The sequence below is a fragment of the Pelodiscus sinensis genome, chromosome 3, assembly GCF_049634645.1.
Source record: "Pelodiscus sinensis isolate JC-2024 chromosome 3, ASM4963464v1, whole genome shotgun sequence".
Lineage (NCBI taxonomy): Eukaryota > Metazoa > Chordata > Testudines > Trionychidae > Pelodiscus > Pelodiscus sinensis.
Window position 1 is genome coordinate 156,346,734 of NC_134713.1, and position 23,079 is coordinate 156,369,812.

The 23,079-nt window shown below is 44.0% G+C and overlaps 1 protein-coding gene across 4 annotated transcripts in view; it reads left to right on the plus strand.

The window, feature by feature from the left end:
* The window catches only part of DNAH14 (dynein axonemal heavy chain 14), a 599,282-nt gene that overhangs the window by 483,464 nt on the left and 92,739 nt on the right, over window positions 1–23,079 (plus strand). For all 4 annotated transcript variants that reach the window (XM_075925276.1, XM_075925277.1, XM_075925279.1 and 1 more), the window contains 5 exons: window positions 578–703; window positions 1,166–1,260; window positions 1,906–2,065; window positions 4,250–4,381; window positions 21,458–21,553. In XM_075925276.1, the coding sequence (XP_075781391.1) occupies window positions 578–703; window positions 1,166–1,260; window positions 1,906–2,065; window positions 4,250–4,381; window positions 21,458–21,553 (609 nt within the window). The remainder of the gene's footprint in view (window positions 1–577; window positions 704–1,165; window positions 1,261–1,905; window positions 2,066–4,249; window positions 4,382–21,457; window positions 21,554–23,079) is intronic.

Consider the following 23,079-nt stretch of genomic DNA (forward strand, 5'->3'; position numbering starts at 1 on the left):
GAAGTTTGACCTAAACTCCTAGGGTGCGTCTGTACTAGCAAGATTTTGCGCAAAAGCAGGCGCTTTTGTGCAAAAACTTGCCAGCTGTCTATACTGGCCGCTTGAATTTGCGCAAGAGCACTGACTTTGTAATGTACAAAATCAGTGCTTCTTGCGCAAATACTTTCATGCTCCCGCTCGGGAAAAGTCCTCTTGTGCAAGAGGGCCAGTGTAGACAGGGAAGAACTGTTTTGCGCAAAAAAGCCCTGATGGCTAAAAGGCTAAAACACTTTTTGCGCAAAAGCATACGTGCCAGTCTAGACACACTTTTGCGGAAATAGTTTTAATGGAAAAACTTTTCCATTAAAAGTATTTCCGCAAAATCATGCCAATCTAGACTCAGCCCTAGTGTAGACCAGGTCCCAAACACAGAAAAGACAAGTCAACTTCCTGGTTAGCTCATGATTAAAAAAGAAAAACACAATTGGTTTCTGAAATGTTTGCCTTCTCACTACTCACTACTCAATCATCTCACCAAGCATATTTGAAATTCTGTAATCAAAATTTCAAAAGAAAACCTTTTATTTCCCCTTGTTAGGAGATAGAAGAACTTGTGGAAAAACTTCATAGAGACTCAATAGTAGTGGAGCAGGTTCGAACCCTTGTTAAACAGGATGAAGAAATAATGGCTGAAGAAACAAAAGTTGTAGAAGAATATGCCCAGGTACTGAGTCTCTTGTGGTCTCTTACTGCTTATGGTTACTGTTGGCCTAGATTTACAAAGCATTAAAACACTCTGGGCATTAGTAACCTTGCAAGATCCAGTTCTATTTATGATAATAATAAATAGTTCCAAGAACTGCATAAATTTTCATATGCCTCCAGCATATATATTGGTTTGTTAGGAATTTTCACAAAAATATAAAATTGGAAGTAGGAAAAAATGTTAGGTCTCTTTTAGATTTTTCAAGCATGATTTTGATTAGAAAAGCAATTGTGCAAATAGTAAAATTACCTTACTATTTTATAAATCATCTTTCTGTGTGTGTGACTTGCAAAACAAATGTTTTCCTACTGCAGTGTACAGAAAAATGTTTTTGGTCAAATACATACTGCCAAAGGAAAATGCCAACTCTAACCTTCTTATGTGGGTTGTAGAATTTTGTTTTTCTGTTTTATAACATAGAAAGCAACTGAAGAGCTAAATGCTGTAATGCCAGCTTTGGAAAAAGCCCTCACAGCTCTAGATTCATTGGACAAAGCTCACGTTGCAGAACTCAGGTACGTCTGTTTTGTTTTAAAACTTTGTGACTGTTCCAACTAATAGCAATCTTCAGTTCTGGAATAACAATGTTGAAAAATTACACAACCGAGCAAAGATTTCCACCTGAATTCCTTCCATACAGAGTATCCATAACTAAATAAAATTATTTTCAAAGTGCAAACAGTGCTGCACTTCACACTAAATCATTTTTTTATTCTTAATTCTTTATGCTTTCATGTGTCCAATTAGTTCTTATGGGTTACTTTATTCTCTTGCTAAATCAAGGCACAGACACACTCACTACCCCCATAATTGTTTTTCTACACTTTTATGCACAAACTTTTCTCAGGGAAAAGAGGTGAAGGATGATGTCATCAGATCTCAGTAGTTTTTCTCTATGATTATAGAAGTATGTGAATTCTATTTGTATAATCTCAGTGCTTTGTGCTATAGTTATATACTAATTAGTAAGAACACAGAAATTAGTATTAACTTAGTAGATGAGACTTTTGAACCATCTAATCCAGTAGCCTGTCTTTGAGGTGAGCCAATAGTGGATACTTTAAAAGAAGATACACCGCACAGTATTTTCTTTGTAAAAATGTTTTGTATGAAATTGCTGATTCTTGTTAATTTCTCAAATGTTTCATTTTTTTTAACAGAGTATATACTCATCCTCCTCCTCTTGTACTAACTGTTATGAATGCAGTTTGCATTCTTCTGCAAAAGAAACCTAGTTGGGCAACAGCAAAACTCCTCCTTGCTGATCCAGGATTCCTCAAAAAATTGGTTACTCTGGATAAAGATAATTTACCAGAAAAGGTAAATGGAAGGAATTAGTGCTTAATAACTCATCTTCAGTTCTTCCTCTAGGGTTTTTCAAAGGGTATTGGTTTTGTCTCAATAAAAGCCTGAAGTTTGTATATAATACTTTTAGACAAGATTCAGTTTGATATTGCAGTCACTGTGGCAGGATGAAGGAGTTGCAAAGAGGACAGAAGCAGAAACAACCTCTGCAATAAAATAAAGTCTATCATGGATAGACTTTCTCTTCCCAGTATAGACCTGAAATAATATCTTTATGCTGGATTCTGTGGCAGGTCTAGAAGTATGGACGATGTCAGAGGAAGGCTGTGAGGGTGAGGAAACAGAAAGTCCTGAGTACATTGTGCTGTGTGCCAGTGTAATGACCCATAGCGAACTATTGCAAACTGACACAATTTAGATCAGGTCTTTGGCTGCTCTGAGTTCAGATGAAGGCTGAGGATAAAATGAAGTGCAGAGATAGTTGAGCTGGGAGGAGGTTCTTTTTCCACCCCTCAACTAGTTTAGTACTTAATTCAGAACTGGAGAAACACAGAATTTTCCCTTTTCTAACAGTATGTAGAAAAAAAATGAAAGTAATGCTTTTAGAAAAAAAATCAGCCATTAGTTTCTTCTTTAAGTACTTGTTAGTATATCTGTTTGTTTTGGTGTACATGCTCTCCATGTTTCTTTTTTGTCAGCAGCATTTATTTTGAGGGCATCAAAGGTGGAGGGATCCAACTGTAACTCATTTCCTTCTCACTGCCTATAGCTGTAAGACAGTGCTTCCTAGGATCCATGACACATCACTTTGTAGCTTATTATATTAGTTCTGCTGCACATTTTGGGGTTAGTTTAGGAAAATATAGGATTAATTGCCTATTGGCAAATTTAAGTTTTTGCTATTTAGGAAGCCTTTTAATCTCTCTTCCCTCACCAGAATTTTCTTCTTAATATTAAGGCATAGGGATGTTGTGATGGACATTAGGAAAAACTTCCTAACTGTCAGGATGATTAAACACTGGAATAAATTGCCTAGGGAGGTTGTTGAATCTCCATCATTGAAGATATTTAAGAGTAGGTTATATAGACATCTATCAGGGATGAACTAGATCCATGGTGTCCAACATGCTAGCCACATGTGGCTATTTGGCTGGTTGAGTGCGGCTAGTTCACTATAGCAGTAGCCACTACAGTGAATTTATCCATGAATTTATCTAGTTCTTTTTTGAACACTGTTAAAGTCCTGGTCTTCACGACATCCACAAATTAACTCTGTATGATCTTATCATGCTCCAACCCTGTTATTGATGCACTCCAGCCCTGCCTTCACTTCCTGACCCCTCAGACTGATTCCCACCCAGCTTCAATCTTTGGCCTACATCTAGACTCAAACTACAATCCTGATTTGGCTTGTCTATGAACTCTGACCTCAGTTCTGATCCATAGCCTATCCCTAACTCAGTTTCAGGGTTGCCCAAAACTATGGCCATCTTCAGCTTTATATCTCTTCTTAACCACATCTTTAACTACCAGACCTTCCTGTCTCAAACCCAGAGCCTGACAATTTGCACAGATTTTGTTCCAGGCCCTGGTGTGGACTCAGCTGTAATATTGTGACTAAACTTTCAGAAGCATGTGGACAATTTGAAAAGCATCCAGATGAGAGTAGCAAAAATAATAATGGTTTTAGAAAACTTGACCTGTGAGGAAAGGTTAAAAAAACTGGATATATTTTGTCTTGAGCAAAGACTGAGAGAGGACCAGATACTTTTGTTCAAATATGCTGTGGGCTGTTATAAAGACAATGCTGACCTGATAAGACAAGAAGTAATCAACTTAATTTTCAACAAGGGAGATCTAAATTAGATATAAGGGAAAACTTTTTAATTATAAGGATAGTTAAATAATGGAATAGACTGCCAAGGGAATTTGTAGAATACCTATCATTGAATGTTTTTAAGAACAGGTGAGACAGACACATGTCAGGGATGGTTTAGGAATTCAGGGTCCAGTGTCAGTACAAGGAAATGGAATAGCTAATAAATAACCAATAAACTAATAACTACAGCTAATGATTAAAAATACCCAAAAAGATTTTCTGTGGTCTTCTCCTAAAGTAACAAAGAATCCTGTAATAACATTTCAAATCTGCGGGAACTTTTAAGTCATGTTCTAAAATTTAACCTGTTTGGTTTTTAGGTGTTTCTGCAATTGAAAAGATATGTGAAATCACCTGATTTTAGCCCATCGAAAGTGGGACTAGTTTCTATTGCCTGTTGCTCCATGTGTAACTGGATTATAGCTTTAGATCACTACCATGAAGTACAAAAGGTATCTTATTTAATAAAATTATCATTATTTGTGATTTTAAATAAAAGTTCCTATAATACATTTGGTAGATGACTTTCCGTTCTTAGAATATTATATTTCATATACAAATGCATTTCAACAATAGGTGAAATTAAGTGTTTAAGTTAGTAGAAACCTTCACACAGAACAGGTCTAGTGGAATACTGATTTGGCCCCATAGCCAAATACTTAGCCATAATAAAGCTCATGGGCCAAATTCTATTCTTAGTAATATCTGTTCAATCCATCTACAGCAGGGATGGGGAACCTCAGCCCTGGGGGCTAGATATAGTGACTGGCTTGCCTGGATATGGCTCCCAAGACTCAGGGCCTCCCCCAATACTGGAGAGCCTGCGCTGGTGCTCCAGCCCCCTACTGCCTCACCATGGAGCTGGAGCACACAAAATCTACTAGCCTGTACTCCCCTAGGTTCTGGTATGCAAGGGAAATGTGAGGGGTCACATCAGTGAGGGGTTTTGGAGGGGATTTTTTGCTTCTTACTTGTGTGCAGCTCCTGACTGATTTTTTGGTTGGTCAGTGGCCCCTGAGCCTAAAAAGGTTTCGTGGATGTGCAGTTAAATGAGCCTCTGATTTGGTGGCTGATGTGCTTGAGTCCAGTGATGAAAAAGTTTGTGTAGATTTGTGGGCAGAGTTGGCACTAGGGTTGATTTCAGGGATGGGTTCCTGAATGCTTATGATGTAGCTGTGCTGTGTGGTTACCAGAAATAATTTGTTTGAGGTTCTAGAGTTGTCTTTAAGTGAGAATTGACCTTTCTTTAGTACTCCATTCAGGTCCTCGCACCGGGGATCAGAGAGGTGTGCAGAGCAGTGTCCCTCACACCACATCTGCACACCTAGCATCTCACGTCCCTGCTGTTTGTGGAGTGTGCACGCTGCGCAAGTCCCACCAGTTCCTTTTCAACAGTCCTTGGCTGAAGACAGAGTTCAGGGCAGCCCTCTTCTTCTTCACAGGGGAACAAGAAGTTTTTAATTAGTTTAGGCTTTACCTCACAATTTCATTAGTTATAGCTAGTTTCAACATTGGTTACATTTGAAAAAAAAAGCAGCAGCCGCTGCCACCGCATCTTCTCTTCAACATGCTAGGTTCCCCCAGCTTTAAAAGATGCAACTCATGCAGAAACTCGATGCCTACCTCTTACAGCCATGCTTCCTGTGTCAAATGCCTGGGGGAGTCCCAAGCAGCACATAAGAGCCCTCACTGCCTGAATAGAACGGGCAGAGCCAGAAAAGACCGCAAAATGCGGCTTAAAACCCTCCTCTGGGAAAAGTCTCTTCAATCTTCAGGGGACAAACCAGAGGAAGTGAGGGGACAGCAAAAGCCCTCTGATAGGGCAGCTTTATCACCCCACAAAGACTCTCAAGCCACAAGGGTTTCCCTAGCACATTCGTTATCAGCACAGCCTAGAGCCTCTTGTTACCCTGTGCCATCAGTCTCCAGCACCATGGAGAAATGCAAGTCTGCATCAGCCAGGAGAGCTGAGGCAGAATCTAAACTCGCCACACTGTCGGGCGCCACAGAGGCAGTGGCATCAGCGAAGCCACATATGCCTCCACCTGTGGCTGCTGTGAGCTCTCGCTCGATGTCCGAACAAACCGGGCAGACTGACCTTGACTGTCCCCTGGCACTGCAGCATAAAAAAACGCTGCACAAAACACGGCACTTACAAAAATCTCCTCACATGACATGGGGAGACAGCTTGCTTGCCACACTCCACAGTGCAAGGGCATGCTAAGATGCCACAGGTTGCCCCCCTACACCGCTATCCCCAAGATCTTATTATGGTAGAGGGCATAGGAGCAGGTTCTTGTCATTCCATTCCTCTCCTCCATCATTGGCTTCTTGGCATTCATACAAAGACCATTCCCTCCAGCAGTATCCTATGTGGTCCAACCAACTGTGGATGTACCCCCACATCAGTTCCAGCCTGAGTGGGCCCTCTGGGACACATGGCAAGGGTACCAATCACATTCCTCCTATGCCTGTCACTCAAGACACAGCCTCTACATCTGTACAACAGCACACTTCCAGACGCTAACCCACCATCCCTGCGTGCTTCTCACCTGCTCACCTGCCCTCAGTAATCTCTCAAGTGGGTTCTAATGAGCACGACAACTCACCTCACTCAGATTTGGAGAGCTCCTCACACAAACCTAGATCCAGACAAGACAAAGCGGTATTTCAGACCTCACTTTCTCCAATGGCACATGATCTGAAATAATTTCAGGAATTGTTTAAATGTGTAGCCCAATCCCAAGACATCACATTACAAGAGGTTCAAGATAAACAATACAAATTACTCACAATATTACAACCAACAGCATTCTCGAAGGTAGCTTTACCAATCAATTAAGTTGGCCTTAAACCTTCAGATGATCTGTGGAAAAATCCAGCCTCTGTTACGCCGACAAACCATAGAGCGGATAGAAAATATTTTGTCCCTGCAAAAGACATGGATTTTCTCTTTGCACACCCCCCACTGAACTCACTGGTGGTGGACTTAATCACAAGGCTAAGAACCCACAGTTTAAGTCTATGCCCCATGACTAAGAACACAAACAGCTAGACACCTTTGACCGCAAAGTGTACTCTTCTGCCACGTTCCAGTTCTATATATCAAATTATACAGCCTTTCTGGCCAATTATGATCACGCCAACTATGTCAAATTACAAAACCTGCTACAGGGCCTCCCTGACAATAAATAACCTCACATCCAATCCATTATTAAGGAGGATTTATCAATAGCAAAAACTGCTCTCCAGGCCGCTATGGATGTCACAGACTCCACCTCTTGAGCTACAGCCACTGCCATTGTAATGGGTAGTCTTCTGGCTACAATCATTGCAGTTCTCTTGGTACTCCAATCAAGGGTGGAGGATCTCCCCTTTGAAAGAAAACAGCTATTTGCTAACAACACAGATGAGAGCCTACATTCAATGAAGGACTCTCAAATGACACTCTGCACTCTGGGGATGTACACCCCACCTAATAAGAAATGTAAATATACCCTCTATCAAAGGGCTAGGGACTATAATTACAATTACTATAGACAACAGCAGAGACCATATGACAACAGGCCCAAGCAACGTCCTAACAGGAGGAGGATGCAGCAAAACTACTCCTCCACAACTCAATCCACCTCTCACAAAAAACATCACAGCGATTCAAGCCTTACGACCAACACAAACAAAGGCAACGATGGCGCCAACAGCCTACCAAGACGCAGACCCAACAACAGTCTCGACAGCAGGTTTGACACACCTGTCAAAGGTCTGCACACCACTCCCCTTTTACAGGCCATCTCTCAAGTAACCAGATTATTCTATCACCGATTGAGACCCTACCGCTGTCATTGGTTCACCATCACCACAGATCGATAGGTCAGAGAGATCATAACATCTGGTCTCTCTATTCTTTTCACTACCCTCCCCCCTTCCAGCCCTTCTTCCCCTTCCCTTTTCAGGAACCTCTCTCACGAACCCGTTGCGACAAGAGGTTGTGCATCTACTTACCATCGGAGTGGTGGAGATGGTCCCACGTCAATTCAGAGGCAAAGGTTTCTATTCCCAATACTTCCTCAGGCAGAAGTCCGGCGGATGGAGACTGATCCTCGACCTTCATGGGCTCAACCGTTATCTAAGAAAACAAAGATTCAAGATGGTTACTCTGGCCTCTATCATTCCAACTCTCAGCGAAGGGGATTGGTTTGTGTCCCTCAACCTTCAGGACATCTATTTTCATGTCGCCATCCACCCAGCCCACAGGAAATTTCTCTGATTTACCCTCGGCAACGACCACTATCAGTACACAGTGCTTCCCTTTGGGCTTTCGGCTGCTCCAAGGGTATTTTCAAAGACCCTGGCAGTCGTAGCCGCTTACCTCAGACATTCTGGGATCACAATTTTTCTGTACCTCGACGACTGCCTCATAAGAGCCTACTCCGCAGTCGAGGCACAGAAGGCAGTAGCTACTACCAGGGACATATTTGAGGCCCTCGGTCTCATCATCAACCTACCAAAGTCCTCCCTGATTCCATCCCAGTCCATTGACTTTTTCAGAGCAAGGCTGGACTCTACGACCACTACTGCCTATCTACCAGTCGACAGATCTCAAACTATTCAGGAGCTATTAAACATTCTGCTCACCGCTCCCACGGTCTCCATACTTACTTGTCTCCAGTTGCTAGGCCACATGGCAGCAGCAACCTACGTCATTCCTCACACCCGGCTCCACATGAGGTGCCTTCAACACTGGCTCCTTCTAATCTACAAACTAGCCATAGACGATACCCACAAACTTACCTCTATCCCCAACTGGGTGAGGGACTCCCTCGCATGGTGGCTCGACTCGAATAACACATTAGTGGACGTTTCCTTCCATGTCCAAGCCCCATCCATCCAGATCACCACGGATGCATCCCTTATTGGCTGGGGAGCACATATGCAACATCATCAAGTCCAGGGTTTGTGGTCACCTCACGAGTCCCTACTTCATGTACATTTTTTAGAGCTTCGAGCAGTTTTCAACGCATGCCGCCAGTTCGTCCGATATTTGCGAGGGACCACTGTACAGATTCTTATGGACAATATATGCACAGTCTACTACATAAATCGACAAGGTGGTGCCAGATCCAAATTCCTGTGTGCAGAGGCCATACGTCTATGGAATTGGGCAATTCGGCATGGTATTACACTCACAGCTGCTTACCTCCCCGGCAAGAGCAATACCATTGCAGATGCTCTGAGCAGGACCTTCCATCTGCAACACAAATGGGAACTGCTCGATGATGTAGTTTGCGATGTTTTTCAGTCTTGGGGATACCCAGACATAAATCTCTTTGTGACCCGGTGCAACAAAAAGTGTCGCCTTTACTGTTCAAGAGCCGGAATAGGAACTGACTCAAAGGGGGATACCTTTCTCCTCAATTGGAGAATGTACCACCTGTCACATGCCTTCCCACCACTTCCCCTCATACCGAGAATGATAGGGAAGATACTGACGGATGACACAACGGTAATATTGATAGCACCGTTTTGGCCCTGTCAAACCTGGTTACCACAACTCATGCGGATGTCTTTATCTCAACCCAAATGATTTCCACATGTGAGCAATTTGCTCTCGCAGCAACACAGCATTCTCCTGCACCTGAGCATCAGCCGCCTTCACCTCATGGCGTGGTTCCTGAGTGGCTCCAGGGGTCGGAATTAGCTTGCTCCCAAGCAGTGAGAGACATCTTGATACAGAGCAGACGTCAAATTACCCAAAGGTCTTACCTTTATAAATGGCAATGCTTCCTGGCCTGGTGCTAGTCACAAGGCATGGACCCCTCGCGCGTACCCATTCAACAAATATTGGCCTACATTCTTTATCTACATTTTCAGAATTTGGCAGTCGCCTCACTGAAGGTTCATTTAGCTGCAGTCTCAGCCTTCCACCCGTCTGTAGAGGGTGTTTCGGTAATCGCTCATCCTATCTCTAAGGGTATGTCTATACTAGCCCCCTAGTTCGAACTAGGGAAGCTAATGTAGGCATTTGAAGTTGCAAATGAAGCCCAGGATTTAAATATCCCGGGCTTTATTTGCATCTTCCCATCCAGGCGCCCTTTTTAAATCCCCGTAGTCTGAACTAACTGCCCGTGGCTACACGCGGCAGTCAAATGTTAACTCAAACTAAGTCCTTAGTTTGAGTTAACTGATACACCTCATTCCATGAGGTAATAGTTGTTTCATACTTCAAAAAAAAAATCCTCTTTGTGGTTAAGGACTGCATAATTGAATTCACCATTATGCAGCAGTGATGCCGGGATTCCCCGGCTTCAAGAAATGTAGTACGTGTCGGGACCCGATGCCTGCCTCCGACAGGCATTCCCACTGTATCAAGTGTCTAGGTGACCGTCATATCCCTCAAAAATGCCCGCACTGTGCCAAGCTTACAGCACGAGCCAGGCGGGATCGCGAAATGAGGCTCAAAATGCTGCTCTTTAACAAAGTGCTACAGCCCACCAAGGCTGATCCTTTCCGGCCCGCAGACTCTTCAGCAACAGACAAACACCGGCCTGCTCCAAATGCACTTAAGAAAAAGTATTCTCCACTCCGCTATTCGACATCGAAGCGGGTTAGTGCAGGATATAAGCTGGGCACTTCAGGGACAACAATTAGCCGCTGTGCTGAAGGCACCGAGTCAGGCCCTTTTGAGGGAACTGGCACCAGTGACTCCTGCGGCACCCAGATCAGAGTTGGCAGCGGCAGCGGCAGCGGCACCAAGTATGCAGCCGCCACTGTCAGCACCACCAATGTAGGCACTGAGAAAAGGCCAGAACCAACTGGCACGTCGTCACCAACACAATCGTCAGCACTGACACCAACTGCGGCACCGCTGGCATCAACACCACCAGTATTACATCGGGAGCCGAACATGGCTCTATGCTCTCGAGAGACCTCTCCGGCCCTGTCAAAGGCCCAGCGCAAGTCCAGAAGAGCTATTACTTCCTTTCCTAGCCTGGAGCCTATTCCCTTTTGCCCGGAGCCACCCTCTCCTGGCTTGGCTCATTCAATACGCTCCAGAAAAGCACTGCAATACAGCTCCACCAGGCAACACCACCGTTTGTCACCATGCTACTCCCCATCACTACAGCGTTACTATCGGCATCAATCGTCACGGTGTCCGAGATGCTCTCAAAGCAGATCACACTCACCTGAATCACCTACGCTTTTTTCTTACTCCCACTACCATAATACAAATAGGAGTAGATACTTTCCAAAATACTCCCCAAGGAGATACCACTACGGTCACCATTACTACGACCAACGCTGCTTTTATTCAGTGGAATGCAACCGCTCCAGTTCACCACACTACCACCAACTGCATGTCTCACATGACACCACCAATTTGCCACCCCATCTGGCACAAGACCACCCACCCCTCCTGGGGAGGTGCCTACCCTCACTCATTACCTTGACCTGGATGACAGTCAAATATCTGACTAAGAACAGCCGCAAGGGGTGTCCCCACCTGACCAGTCATCCTCTTCTCCAGATGATGCCATCTTTCTGGGAGACTCTTAACCTACGGATGATGCTTGACAATTTCAAGAGCTATTCAGATGTGTAGCTGAGACCCAAGAGGTACAACTTACTGAAATACAGCAAAAACAGCATCAACTGCTAAAGAATCTACAGCCCTTTCAGAAGTCTAGAATGGCACTACCTCTTGATGAAGCAGTCCTTGAAGTCATTGACGATATCTGGCAGTATCCTGCTTCTACCCTTGCAACCAACAAAAGGGCAGATAAAGTATTTCATCCCCTCCAAAGGGATGGAATTTCTATTTACACACCCACAGCCTAACTCGCTTGTGGTGGGTACAGCGCAACAGAGAGCTAAAGCCCCACAATATAGAAACACCATGAATGACAAGAAGGGCAAACGACTGGATTTATTCGGCTGGAAAGTTTATTCCTCCGCCACACTGACTTTGAGGATGGGTAACTACATGGCCCTTCTCGCTAACTACAACTTTGATAATTACACCAAGTTAGTGGTGCTTTTAGAACAACTTCCTGACAATAAATGCCAAGTCCTAAGATCAGTAGTACAGGAGGGTTTTACTGCCTTCTGGGCAGCGCTACAGATTGCCCTAGACATCGCTGACATGGTTGCACGAACCACCGCCACTTCAGTGGTAATGTGTAGAGCATCCTGGCTGTAGTTCCAAGGGAATTACAGTCAAAGATAGAAGATTTACCCTTTAACAGACAAAGTCTATTTGCTGAGAAAATGGATCAAGTGCTCCATTCTGGCAAAGATTCCCGAACAATGCTTAGGACACTCGGTATGTATATGCCACCTTACCGCCATAAGCAATATACACCCTACAATCAGCAGAGTCCCTTCTCATATGCTGCATCCTGCTACAGACAGTATGACCAACAACGACCAAAGCAACGACTGCAAAAACGATGCCCACAAAATAACAAAGTGCCTAACCAACAAAATATCCGGCAGCCCATTTGATGTGCTGGTTGGGGGACTGCAAACCATTCCCGTAACATTTCAACTGCATGAGTCAGCAAAACTATTTTACCATCAATTGAGAGCATATCAACACCGGTGGTCCGCCATCACCACCAATCGATGGGTCTGCGAGCTAATAACATCTGGCTATGCAGTTCCCTTTACTTCACCTCCCTCACCTTCCCCCCATCCCCATCCCTCTTCAGGGACCTTTCTCATAAGGCTCTTCTAAAACAAGAAGTCCTACGTCTCCTTGCAATTTGTGCAGTAGAGAGAGTACCCAAGCAGTTCGTGGGCAAGGAATTTTATTCCCATTATTTCCTGACCCAGAAAAAAAATCAGGGAAGTGGAGACCAATTCTGGACCTTGAGCAACTCAGTCACTACTTTCGCAAGCACAGATTCAAGATGGTGACACTAGTTTCTATTATTTCAGCACTCGATACCAGGGATTGGTTCATGTCCCTCAACCTGCAGGATGCTTATTTTCATGTGACTATCCATCCGACTCTCAGACATTTCCTGAGATTCCTAGTAGGCCCGGAACATTTCCAGTACAGAGTTCTGCCCTTCGGTCTTTCATTGGCACCCAGGGTGTTCTCAAAAACTTTAGCAGTGGTAGTGACCAACCTTCATTGACACAGCATCATGATATTCCTGTATCTAGACGATTGTCTAATCAAGGCATCTTCTTTTGATGAGGCATCTCATGCTACCAACACAACGAGGACAGTATTCAAGTCCCTCGGTCTCAATCAATTTTATAAAATCTTTAATGATGCCGCAACAATCCCTTGAGTTCATTGGTGCACCACTGGATTCCACAACAGCCAGGGCGTACCTTCCTCTAAACAGATTTCATGCTATTCAGGACTTTATACAAATCCTCTCCACAAGTCCCAAGACCCCTGTACTTACCTGTTTACAACTCATGGGGCTCATGGTGGCTACCACATATGCCGTAGCACACGCAAGATTACACCTCAGATGCCTCCAAAACTGAATAGCCTCAATCTATCAGCCAGGCAATCACAATATGCACAAGACAGTCTCCATTCCTACTCTAGTACCGGACTTGTTAACATGGTGAAACTTCCCTACCAATATGCTCTCTGGCGTCCCATTCCATTGGATGCAACCCACTATGCAGATTACAACAGATGCATCTTTACTGGGCTGGGGAGCTCATTTCCAAGACTACTGAGTTCAAGGGCGATTGACCGCTCAGGAGTCTCTCCAGCATATCAACTTCCTCGAGTTGAGAATGGTATTCAATGCATGCAAGCATTTTCTAGCCAATATCCAAGGTCACACCATTCAAATTCTCACCGACAACATAACAACAGTTTACTACATCAACCGACAAGGGGGAGCTCTATCATGTTCTCTCTGTGTGGAGGCAGCACGATTATTGAACTGGTGCATTTGCCATGTTATCACCATCATTGCAATGTACCTTCCGGGCAAGGACAATATTATTGCTGACGCTCTCAGCAGACATTTTATTCCCCAACACAAATGGTAACTAAACCATGAGGTGACACAAGACCTCTTCTGACCTCTTCTGACAATGGGGGTACCCCACTATAGATCTGTGTGCAACATATCACAATGGCTGTGTCTAGACTACATGCCTCTGTCGGCAGAGGCGTGTAGATTAGACAGATCAGCAAAGGCAAATGAAGCCACGATTTAAATGATCGCGGCTTCATTTACATTTACATGGCTGCCGCGCTGAGCCGACAAACAGCTGATCAGCTGTTTGTCGGCTCGCGCGCTAGTCTGGACGTTCCCCCTGTCGACATCAAAGCCCTTTGTCGGCAGCCCCGTTATTCCTCATGGAATGAGGTTTACCAGGGCTGCCGACAAAGGGCTTTGATGTCGACAGGGGAAACGTCCAGACTAGCGCGCGAGCCAGCAAACAGCTGATCAGCTGTTTGTCGGCTCAGCACGGCAGCCATGTAAATGTAAATGAAGCCGCGATCATTTAAATCGTGGCTTCATTTGCCTTTGCTGAATAAACAAATCTACGTGCCTCTGCTGACAGAGGCATGTAGTTTAGACGTACCCAATGAGAAGTGTTGCTCTTATTGCCCCAGAGCGGGCCTTGTCCTGAGATCCCTCAGGGATGCTTTCCTACTTGACTGGAGCCATTACCTACTGTATGCCTTTTCTCAATTCCACCGATTCCAAAAGTTTTGGAGAAAATAATCAGTGACAACATCACAGTAATACTCAGAGCCCCCTTTTGGCACTCCACAAACAGCAGGAGTGCAAGATGTTAGGTGTGCAGGCTCGGCACAAGGGGCACTGCTCTGCAAAACTCTTCGATCCCCAGTGTGAGGATGCACCGAGACCTGAGTAGAGCACCCACAGGGACACACATTTCAAAGAACCATTGTTACTGCATCTGGTGCGTATCTTCTTTTTCCAAGGCCTGTGAGAATGAGGGGTCATTTTCCAGGATAAGTTGTAGATTTTTGGTAATGCGTTGGAGGGGTTTAAGTTGTGGACTATAGGTGATGACAAGTGGAATTCTGTTGTTTTCTCTTTTGGGCCTGTCTTGAAGGAGTTCGTGTCTGGGTACTTTTTTGGCTCTGTCAATCTGTTTTTTCACTTCTCCAGGTGGGTATTTCAGTTTTAAGAATGATCTATAATACATTCTCTAGGTTTTTGTCTCTGTGGGATTGGAGCAAATCCAGTTGTATCTTAGATCTTGGCTGTATACCATAGATTGAGACATGTGTCTGGGATGGAAGCTAGAGGCATGAAGGTAAGTGGGTTTCCGGTAAACGGAGGTGGAAATTTGTCCATCATTTAATTGTACTGTAGCATCAAGGAAGTGGATTTCTTGTGTAGACTGATCCAGGCTGAGGTTGATGGTGGGCTGGAAGTTGTTGAAATCCTTGTGAAATTCTTCAAGGGACTTTTTCCCATGGGTCCATATGATGAAGATGTCATCGATGTAACGTAAATAGAGTAAAGGTATTAAGGGGTGAGAACTGAGGACATGGAGGAAATTCTATTATAGACATATGTGCCTAGTATGCAAAGAGACCTATGTGACCAATATAGTTACTAGAATTAAACATTTCAACAGTTATCCCATAAGGACCACACAATAATTGTGAGTATATTCAGTGTCTGTGTAATACATACATATTCAAATACATACACCGAAATACAGGTAGTTGGTTCCTGTCTTATCCCTGAACTGTGTAAGGATCCCCAATCCATTCTGAAGGCAGTTGCATTTCCCATTTCCACTGAACTCCATGAAAGACTATCCATCCAGAGATCTGCATGGCTTGAGGGGACTAACATTTTAGCAGGCCCAGTTCTGGAGAAGGTTGTGTGTTGTCTTGTTAATTTCACAGGAAGAGTAATATAGCCTTTAAATAAGGTCTCTGCATCTGCAACCAGGGAAATCCCTGACATTGCAACTCCAATGAGTCTATGCTCTCAAGAAATTGAGGGAAGACACATAGACTGCCTTCTGTCTATCCACTTCTGCAGTGAGATTCAGATATTTAAACCCTGTGCCTCCCAATGAAACCATCTGGGGGTACGTCTACACTGCATCCCTAGTTCGAACTAGGGATGCAAATGGAGACGACCGAAGTAGTTAATGAAGCGGGGATTTAAATATCCCGCGCTCCATTAACATGATCTCGCCGGCGCTCTAGTTCGAATCACGGCTGATTCGAACCACGAAGTGCGCGCCGGGACGCGTTAGTTTGGACTAAAGCCCTTAGTCCGAACTAATGTTACTCCTCATTTTTTGAGGAGTAACATTAGTTCGGACTAAGGGCTTTAGTCCGAACTAACGCGTCCCGGCGCGCACTTCCTGGTTTGAATCAGCCGTGATTCGAACTAGAGCGCCGGCGAGATCATGTTAATGGAGCGCGGGATATTTAAATCCCCGCTTCATTAACTACTTCGGTCGTCTCCATTTGCATCCCTAGTTCGAACTAGGGATGCAGTGTAGACGTACCCTGGGAAGATCTTCATGAAGAAAAGTTTGTGAAATCTTCCTCTTGAGGAAAACATAATATTTTATTCCTTTTTCATTCTTCAATAGTGTAAGAAACCACCCTTTATTTAACCCTCTCATAAACTGATGTTCAGAAGATGGAATCTCATCAGATATTCTGTTTGAGATGTAGCTAGTGACTAGAGGCAGGGAGGCAGATGGAGTAGGAGGTGAAGCATAGAATCCAGACCCACAGGGATGTTTAAAGAGAGTGAACAGAAATGAGGTAAAAGAGTCAGGATGTAGGGAGGGTTAGGTGGAATAGACATGAGGGTTGAATGAGAGGTTAAGCCAGTCTGTGTAAGAAGAAAGTTATTTAGTAGGCACAACCTGGAGAACAGAAAAGGGTGAGATGGAGAAGTAAGAGAAGTGTATGGGTAGATTAGATTAGCCTAACTGGAAGAAAAAGGAGTAGAGTGGGAGCAATTGTGTCTAGGAAATTAAAGTTGGATAAGGCCCTAGGATTCACATACAGTCAGGGAATTGGGGAGAAGCTAAGCAGAGCATTAGATGTAGCTGAGTGGGATAGGTAGAAATAGCTGAGGAGACAATCACTGACAGGAACACTTACAAGCACTTTGCTTTCAGATCTTCAGTGTGGTGAAAGGGACATTGAAATGAAAACATTAATTAGGATGAATAAATTATAGTAAAACTAATACAAATGTATCACAACTACATTATCTTCTGACTTTGCTCAGAATTTGGCTTTGCAAATCCTTTTTCCTAAGTGTATGAAATGTTTTGTCTTTATTTTCTGCTAGAGAATTATACCTTATAGTTTCAAAAGCAAGTAAGTTAACTTTGGCCTGGGAGAACCAATGAATAAAAGATTTCTTGTTGCAATCAAGTGACCTTGGATTATTCTGCAAGATGATATCTTTAATAGTTGAGATAGAAAAATGTTAAATGAAGTTTAGTAGTTGACATCTGACAAGTAAAATTTGTTCCTACTTTAGTAAAAGTTGAATATATGTTTGAGAAGTTATCAAAAGTTTACCACCCCCTTTTCTCCTAACTCTTCATTCATTTTCTAAGTGTCCCTTTGATCTCACTGATATATGCCCCCATGAATCATTTGTTGTGATTCGGGGGATAGTGGGGCTTGATTCCTACACTGTCCTGAATGATTTCAAATTTACCGACATTCCAGAAAGGTCATTTTTGAGTTTGGCTTGGATAAAAACTGCCCCTTCTGATCTTTCCATCATTAAGTTCACACTCTTTGACCTCATGTAATTTAACATTATTCACCTCCTTGCTTCCCAGTCTTGCCATGTATACCTTCTCCGGTCTTCAATCCATCAATATCCCTGATTCCTTATAAATAATCAGCCCTGTCTCCTCTCTTTCCAAGATGAGCTAAATATGTCAGTATATAGCTGTATTATAAGAGCTGAAGTTTATCTTTTTTGGAGACTTTTTTAGTAATATTCACCAATGTTAATAAACATAGCCCTATGATGTCAATGTAGATATTTACTTATGTCTACAAGCCAAACCAAGAAGGTATGGTGAAGAACATAAGAATGGCCATACTGGGTCAGACCAAAGGTCCATCCAGCCCAGTACCCTGTCTGCAGATAGTGGCCAATGCCAGGTGTCCCAGAGGGAGTGAATCAAACAGGTAATGATCAAGCGATCTCTCTCCTACCATCCATCACCACACTCTGACAAACAGAGGCTAGAGACACCATTCGTTACCCAAACTGGCTAATAGCCATTAATGGACTTAACCTCCATGAATTTATCTAGTTCTCTTTTAAACCCTGTTATAGTCCTAGCCTTCACAACCTCCTCAGGCAAGGAGTTCCACAGATTGACTATGTGCTGTGTGAAGAAGAACTTCCTTGTATTTGTTTTAAACCTGCTGACCATTAGTTTCATTTGGTGGCCCCTAGTTCTTATATTATGGGAACAAGTAAATAACTTTTCCTTATTCACTTTCTCCACACCACTCATGATTTTATATACCTCTATCATATCTTCCCTTAGTCTCCTCTTTTCCAAGATGAAAAGTCCCAGTCTCTTCAATCTCTCCTCATATGGAACCCGTTCCAAACCCCTAATCATTTTAGTTGCCCTTCTCTGAACCTTTTCTAATGCCAGTATATTTTTTCAGATGAGGAGACCACATCTGAATGCAGTATAGAAATGGGAAATGTATTTATAGTTGTCTAGGTCTATAATAGAAAATAAAAGGGCCAGCAGATTTTTCTTCCATATCAATACAAAGTCACATATATTAGCAACTAAAGTACAGTGTATCCATTAAACTAACATTGGACACTGTAGTCGGCTTGGCTGCACAGAGGGGTTCCTCCTCCTCCGTGTCAGTGGGCAGCCACTCTGCCCCACTACACTGTCCCTTTAAGCCAAGCCCATGGCACAAGTCCCTGCCCGTCCTTCCTTTAGGCAGGTGGCACACAACAAAGTCTGCTTATCTATAAAGGCCCATCACTGGTTCAGGGTGGGCAGAAGGTCCACAAAGTCCCTTTCTGGGGTTAGCCCTGGTTCAGGGAGTGGCAACAGGCAAACACAGAGTCAGTTTTACAGTTACACCACGCCCTGGTTCAGGGCGTGGCAACAAACAAACCCTGTTAATTCAAGGATAGGCTGGGCCCGGATTCAGGGTGTGGCAGCAGGCAATCACAGAGTCAGTTTAAGGGGAGGCCAGGTCCTTGGCTCAGGGCATGTCATCAAACAAGTACATGCAGTCAGTTTCTAGGGAGTGGTCAGGCCCTGGTTCAGGGTATGGCACCAAACAATCCAACACAGCAGGTTTGGGGGCTCCTTGTTCAGGAGGGGTGCAGGCTAATTGCCTGTGGCAGTGGCGAGGGGGAGACTGCCACCTGGTAGGTGATGGCGGGGGGGAGGCACAGGTCCACCCACTCCGCTGCACCCCAGCCCAGGGCCCTAGGAGCAACAATGCAGGCTGCTATGGGCTCAGCGGGGACTTCAGCCCAAAACACACCAGCCTTAGGGCCTTTAACAGCCCCCACTAGTCCCTGGGCCACTTCTCACCTCCCCCTCAGCCAGTACCTGAGTTTCTGGCTGTATGATCAGGGAGTCCGGTGCAGGTTTGTCACACTGGGGTCCCGGTGGTCTGGTCCAGTCCTCTGCGACTTGCAGGTCTCCGGGTCTCATTGTCTCCAGGTGCAGGCTTGGTCTGGTGTCTAGGCCAGTCTGCAAGGTCAGGCTCTGTCGGGGTCTCGGGCCAAGCCTCTAGCCTTGGCAGCAGCAGCAGCTTCTCACAGTTCCAGGGCAAGGGCTCGGGCATGGAATCAGGCTGGTCTTCGTGGTCCTCTTCATGGTCTGCTAGGGTAGGCAGGCCAGGCCAGGCCAGTCCTCAGCCTCCCAGGCAGGTAGCAGGTAGTCAGCCTCTGGCCCCAAGAAGGTGGGAGGCCCTGGCCAGGCCTCAGTCCCAGCCTCCCAGGCAGGGAGCCCTAAGAACATAAGAACGGCCATACTGGGTCAGACCAAAGGTCCATCTAGCCCAGTAGCCTGTCTGCGGACAGTGGCCAACACCAGGTGCCCCAGAGAGGGTGGACCGAAGACAATGATCAAGCGATTTGTCTCCTGCCATCCCTCTCCAGTCTCTGACAAACAGAGGCCAAGAACACCATTTTATCCCCTGGCTAATAGCCTTTTATGGACCTAACCTCCATGAAATTATCTAGCTTCTCTTTAAACTCTAGTATAGTCCTAGCCTTCACAGCCTCCTCTGGCAAGGAGTTCCACAGGTTGACTACACGCTGTGGCTATGTCTACGCTGGCCCCTTCTCCGGAAGAGGCATGCTAATTTCTAACTTTGGAATAGGGAAATCCGCGGGGGATTTAAATATCCCCCGCGGGATTTAAATAAACATGGCCGTTGCTTTTTTTCCGGCTTGGGGAAAAGCCGGAAAAGAGTGTCTAGACTGGCGCGATCCTCCGGAATAAAGCCCTTTTCCGGAGGATCTCTTATTCCTACTTGCAAATAGGCCGCTGCTGCACACTGTGTGGAAGTTTTCAGAGAACTGTCCACGATAAGTCCAAGATCTCTTTCCCAATTTGTCGTAGCTAAATTAGCCCCCATCATACTGTATGTATAGTTGGGGTTATTTTTCCCAATGTGCATTACTTTACACTTATCTACATTAAATTTAATTTGTCATTTTGTTGCCCAATCACTCAGTTTGATGAGATCTTCTTGGAGTCCCTCAAAGTCTGCTTCTGTCTTGACTATCCTAAACTGTTTGGTATCATCTGCAAACTTTACCACCTCACTGCTTACCCCTTTCTCCAGATCATTTATGAATAAATTGAAAAGGATTGGTTCCAGGACTGACCCTTGGGGGACACCACTAGTTACCCCGCTCCATTCTGAAAATTTACCATTTATTCCTACCCTTCGTTTCCTGTCTTTTAACCAGTTCTCAGTCCAAGAAAGGACCTTCCCTCTTATCCCATGGCCATGTAATTTACACAAGAGCCTTTGGTGAGGGACCTTGTCAAAGGCTTTCTGAAAATCTAAGTATACTATATCTACTGGATCTCCCTTGTCTGCATGTTTAACCCCCTCAAAGAACTCTAAGGCTGTGTCTAGACTGGCATGATTCTCCAGAAATGCTTTCAACAGAAGAGTTTTCTGTTAAAAGCAGAGTTTTCCTGTGCAAGCTTCTGGCCCCTCTGCAGGTTCAGCCTTGCCTGAGTTCACCAGTTGGGTTTTTATAGCTCTGGCCCCGCCCCCTGGCTTCCTGTCAGGTGGCTGGGCGGGGTCAGCCTCAGCCCAACATGGTTCCTCCTCTTCCATGTCAGTGGGTGGCCACTCCGCTTCACTACAACACTTACTAAATCCTTACCAAAAGGACTGGAGGAAAAAGGTGTGTATTGGGAGAGGTTATTTTTCAGGTTTCTGAATAACTTCATAAAGTGTTGATGGTATGTAACACATTGTACACATTTTCTTCATTCAAATTAAAGTGCAGCCTGTGATGTATATTTTTATCTAGTTGGTGGAGCCAAAAAAAATCCGGGTTACAGAAGCTCAGGAAGTACTAAGACTTGCCCATCAAAAACTCGATGAAAAACAAAAAAGTCTGGCCCTGGTGAGACATTTCTCATTATTATATATTTTTCCTTAGATACTGAAGCATGTAAATATTCATATTTTATAGATCCTGTCATGAATAGGAGCTGCAAGGGAGAGTTTGACTCACCTGGAGAGCGAGGAAAGGGTTACTCTAACTTGGAGCTATACCTGAGAGAGGGGGTTTTGAGTATTCAGCCAATGAAATTCAGATAAGGAATTTTAAATAGAGAGGGGGATTTTTTCCCTCTTGTTTGGGGCAAGCAGCCATTTTTCCCCATGGAGGAGGAGAGACAGAGTCTTCCAGGATCAGATTCCTTGAATTCATTGAATTGTATAAGTAGGGAAAAGTTTAGATAGTCCATCAGGTTTTATTGTTTTCCTTGTTTAGGGATTTGGAAATCATGTCTGAGCTGATTAATTGTTTTTTCTCTTTTGTAACTAAAGATTACAGCCCAGGGATTTTCCCTGAGTTTATTTCTGTTCATGACTTTTAACACCCAGTCATTTAGTATGCTTGCAACAGTAGTCTTGTTTTATAATGAAAGTGTTTTCTTTTTGTTTTGGTTAACTGATTTTTGTGTCCTTAAATCTACATGCCTAAGTGAAACCACATTACCCAGGAGAAGCAGAGCCCCATTGTTCTCTGCAGATTATCTCTGTTTCTTTTCCCAACTACAAGCAAAACAGAGGTTAGGGCAGAAGGGAGAGCTTTGACTCAGGGAAGGGATTCCAAGTGATTTCTTCCCTGGAAAAGGGTTTATTTTATATTTTTAGATACACTTGGTGGTGGCAGCAATCAGTTTTCTTTCTTTTTGGATCTTAGGGAAACTGAGACTGGACAAGTTTGTGTCTGGCAGTTATGGAGACAGGTTCTTACAGAGTTTATTCTGCTAGCCAGCCCCCATATCTACCCTCTAAGTGCCAGTTTGGGGAATTAAGCCATGACAGATCCTATAAAAACTTGCAGAAGTTCTTTTTAAAACTTCAGAAGTAAGAAACTTTAATAGCGTAGAGGCCTGAGTCTACTATCTGAAGACTGTAGAACGCCTGTCTGATGTCTCATGTACTTAAATTGAAGCTTTACCTGCACTAGGACTGCAAAATCAGTCTTTTAATCAGATTTCAGAGAAGACTAGAGACAAGTGGTTTCTTCTGAGAAAAAGCTTCCGATGAATGCATCCTGATTAGTTTAATTCCCTTCAACAAACTACTACTCAAATTTGGGACACTGATCTTTACAGTGGGAGTAGGAAGAGGATTTATTAATGCTGCAAGTTTAAAACAATAGAAAATAATCAATATTAATAAATAATTCCAACAGGAACAATTCCAGTACCTAGGGAAAATGTTGCTCCAAAATGTAGGAAAGGACCTCTTGAAAATTGACAGTAGAAATTTGTGTTGGGCCTGTACTTCAGAGATGGTAAAGGTGACTTAGCCTTAAAATTGCTATGATCATTTGACATTCATGGATTGTTGTATTATTGTCAGACAGTGCACAATGAGAAAGTTTCAGAGCAATGCAGTGTGAAACAACTGTCA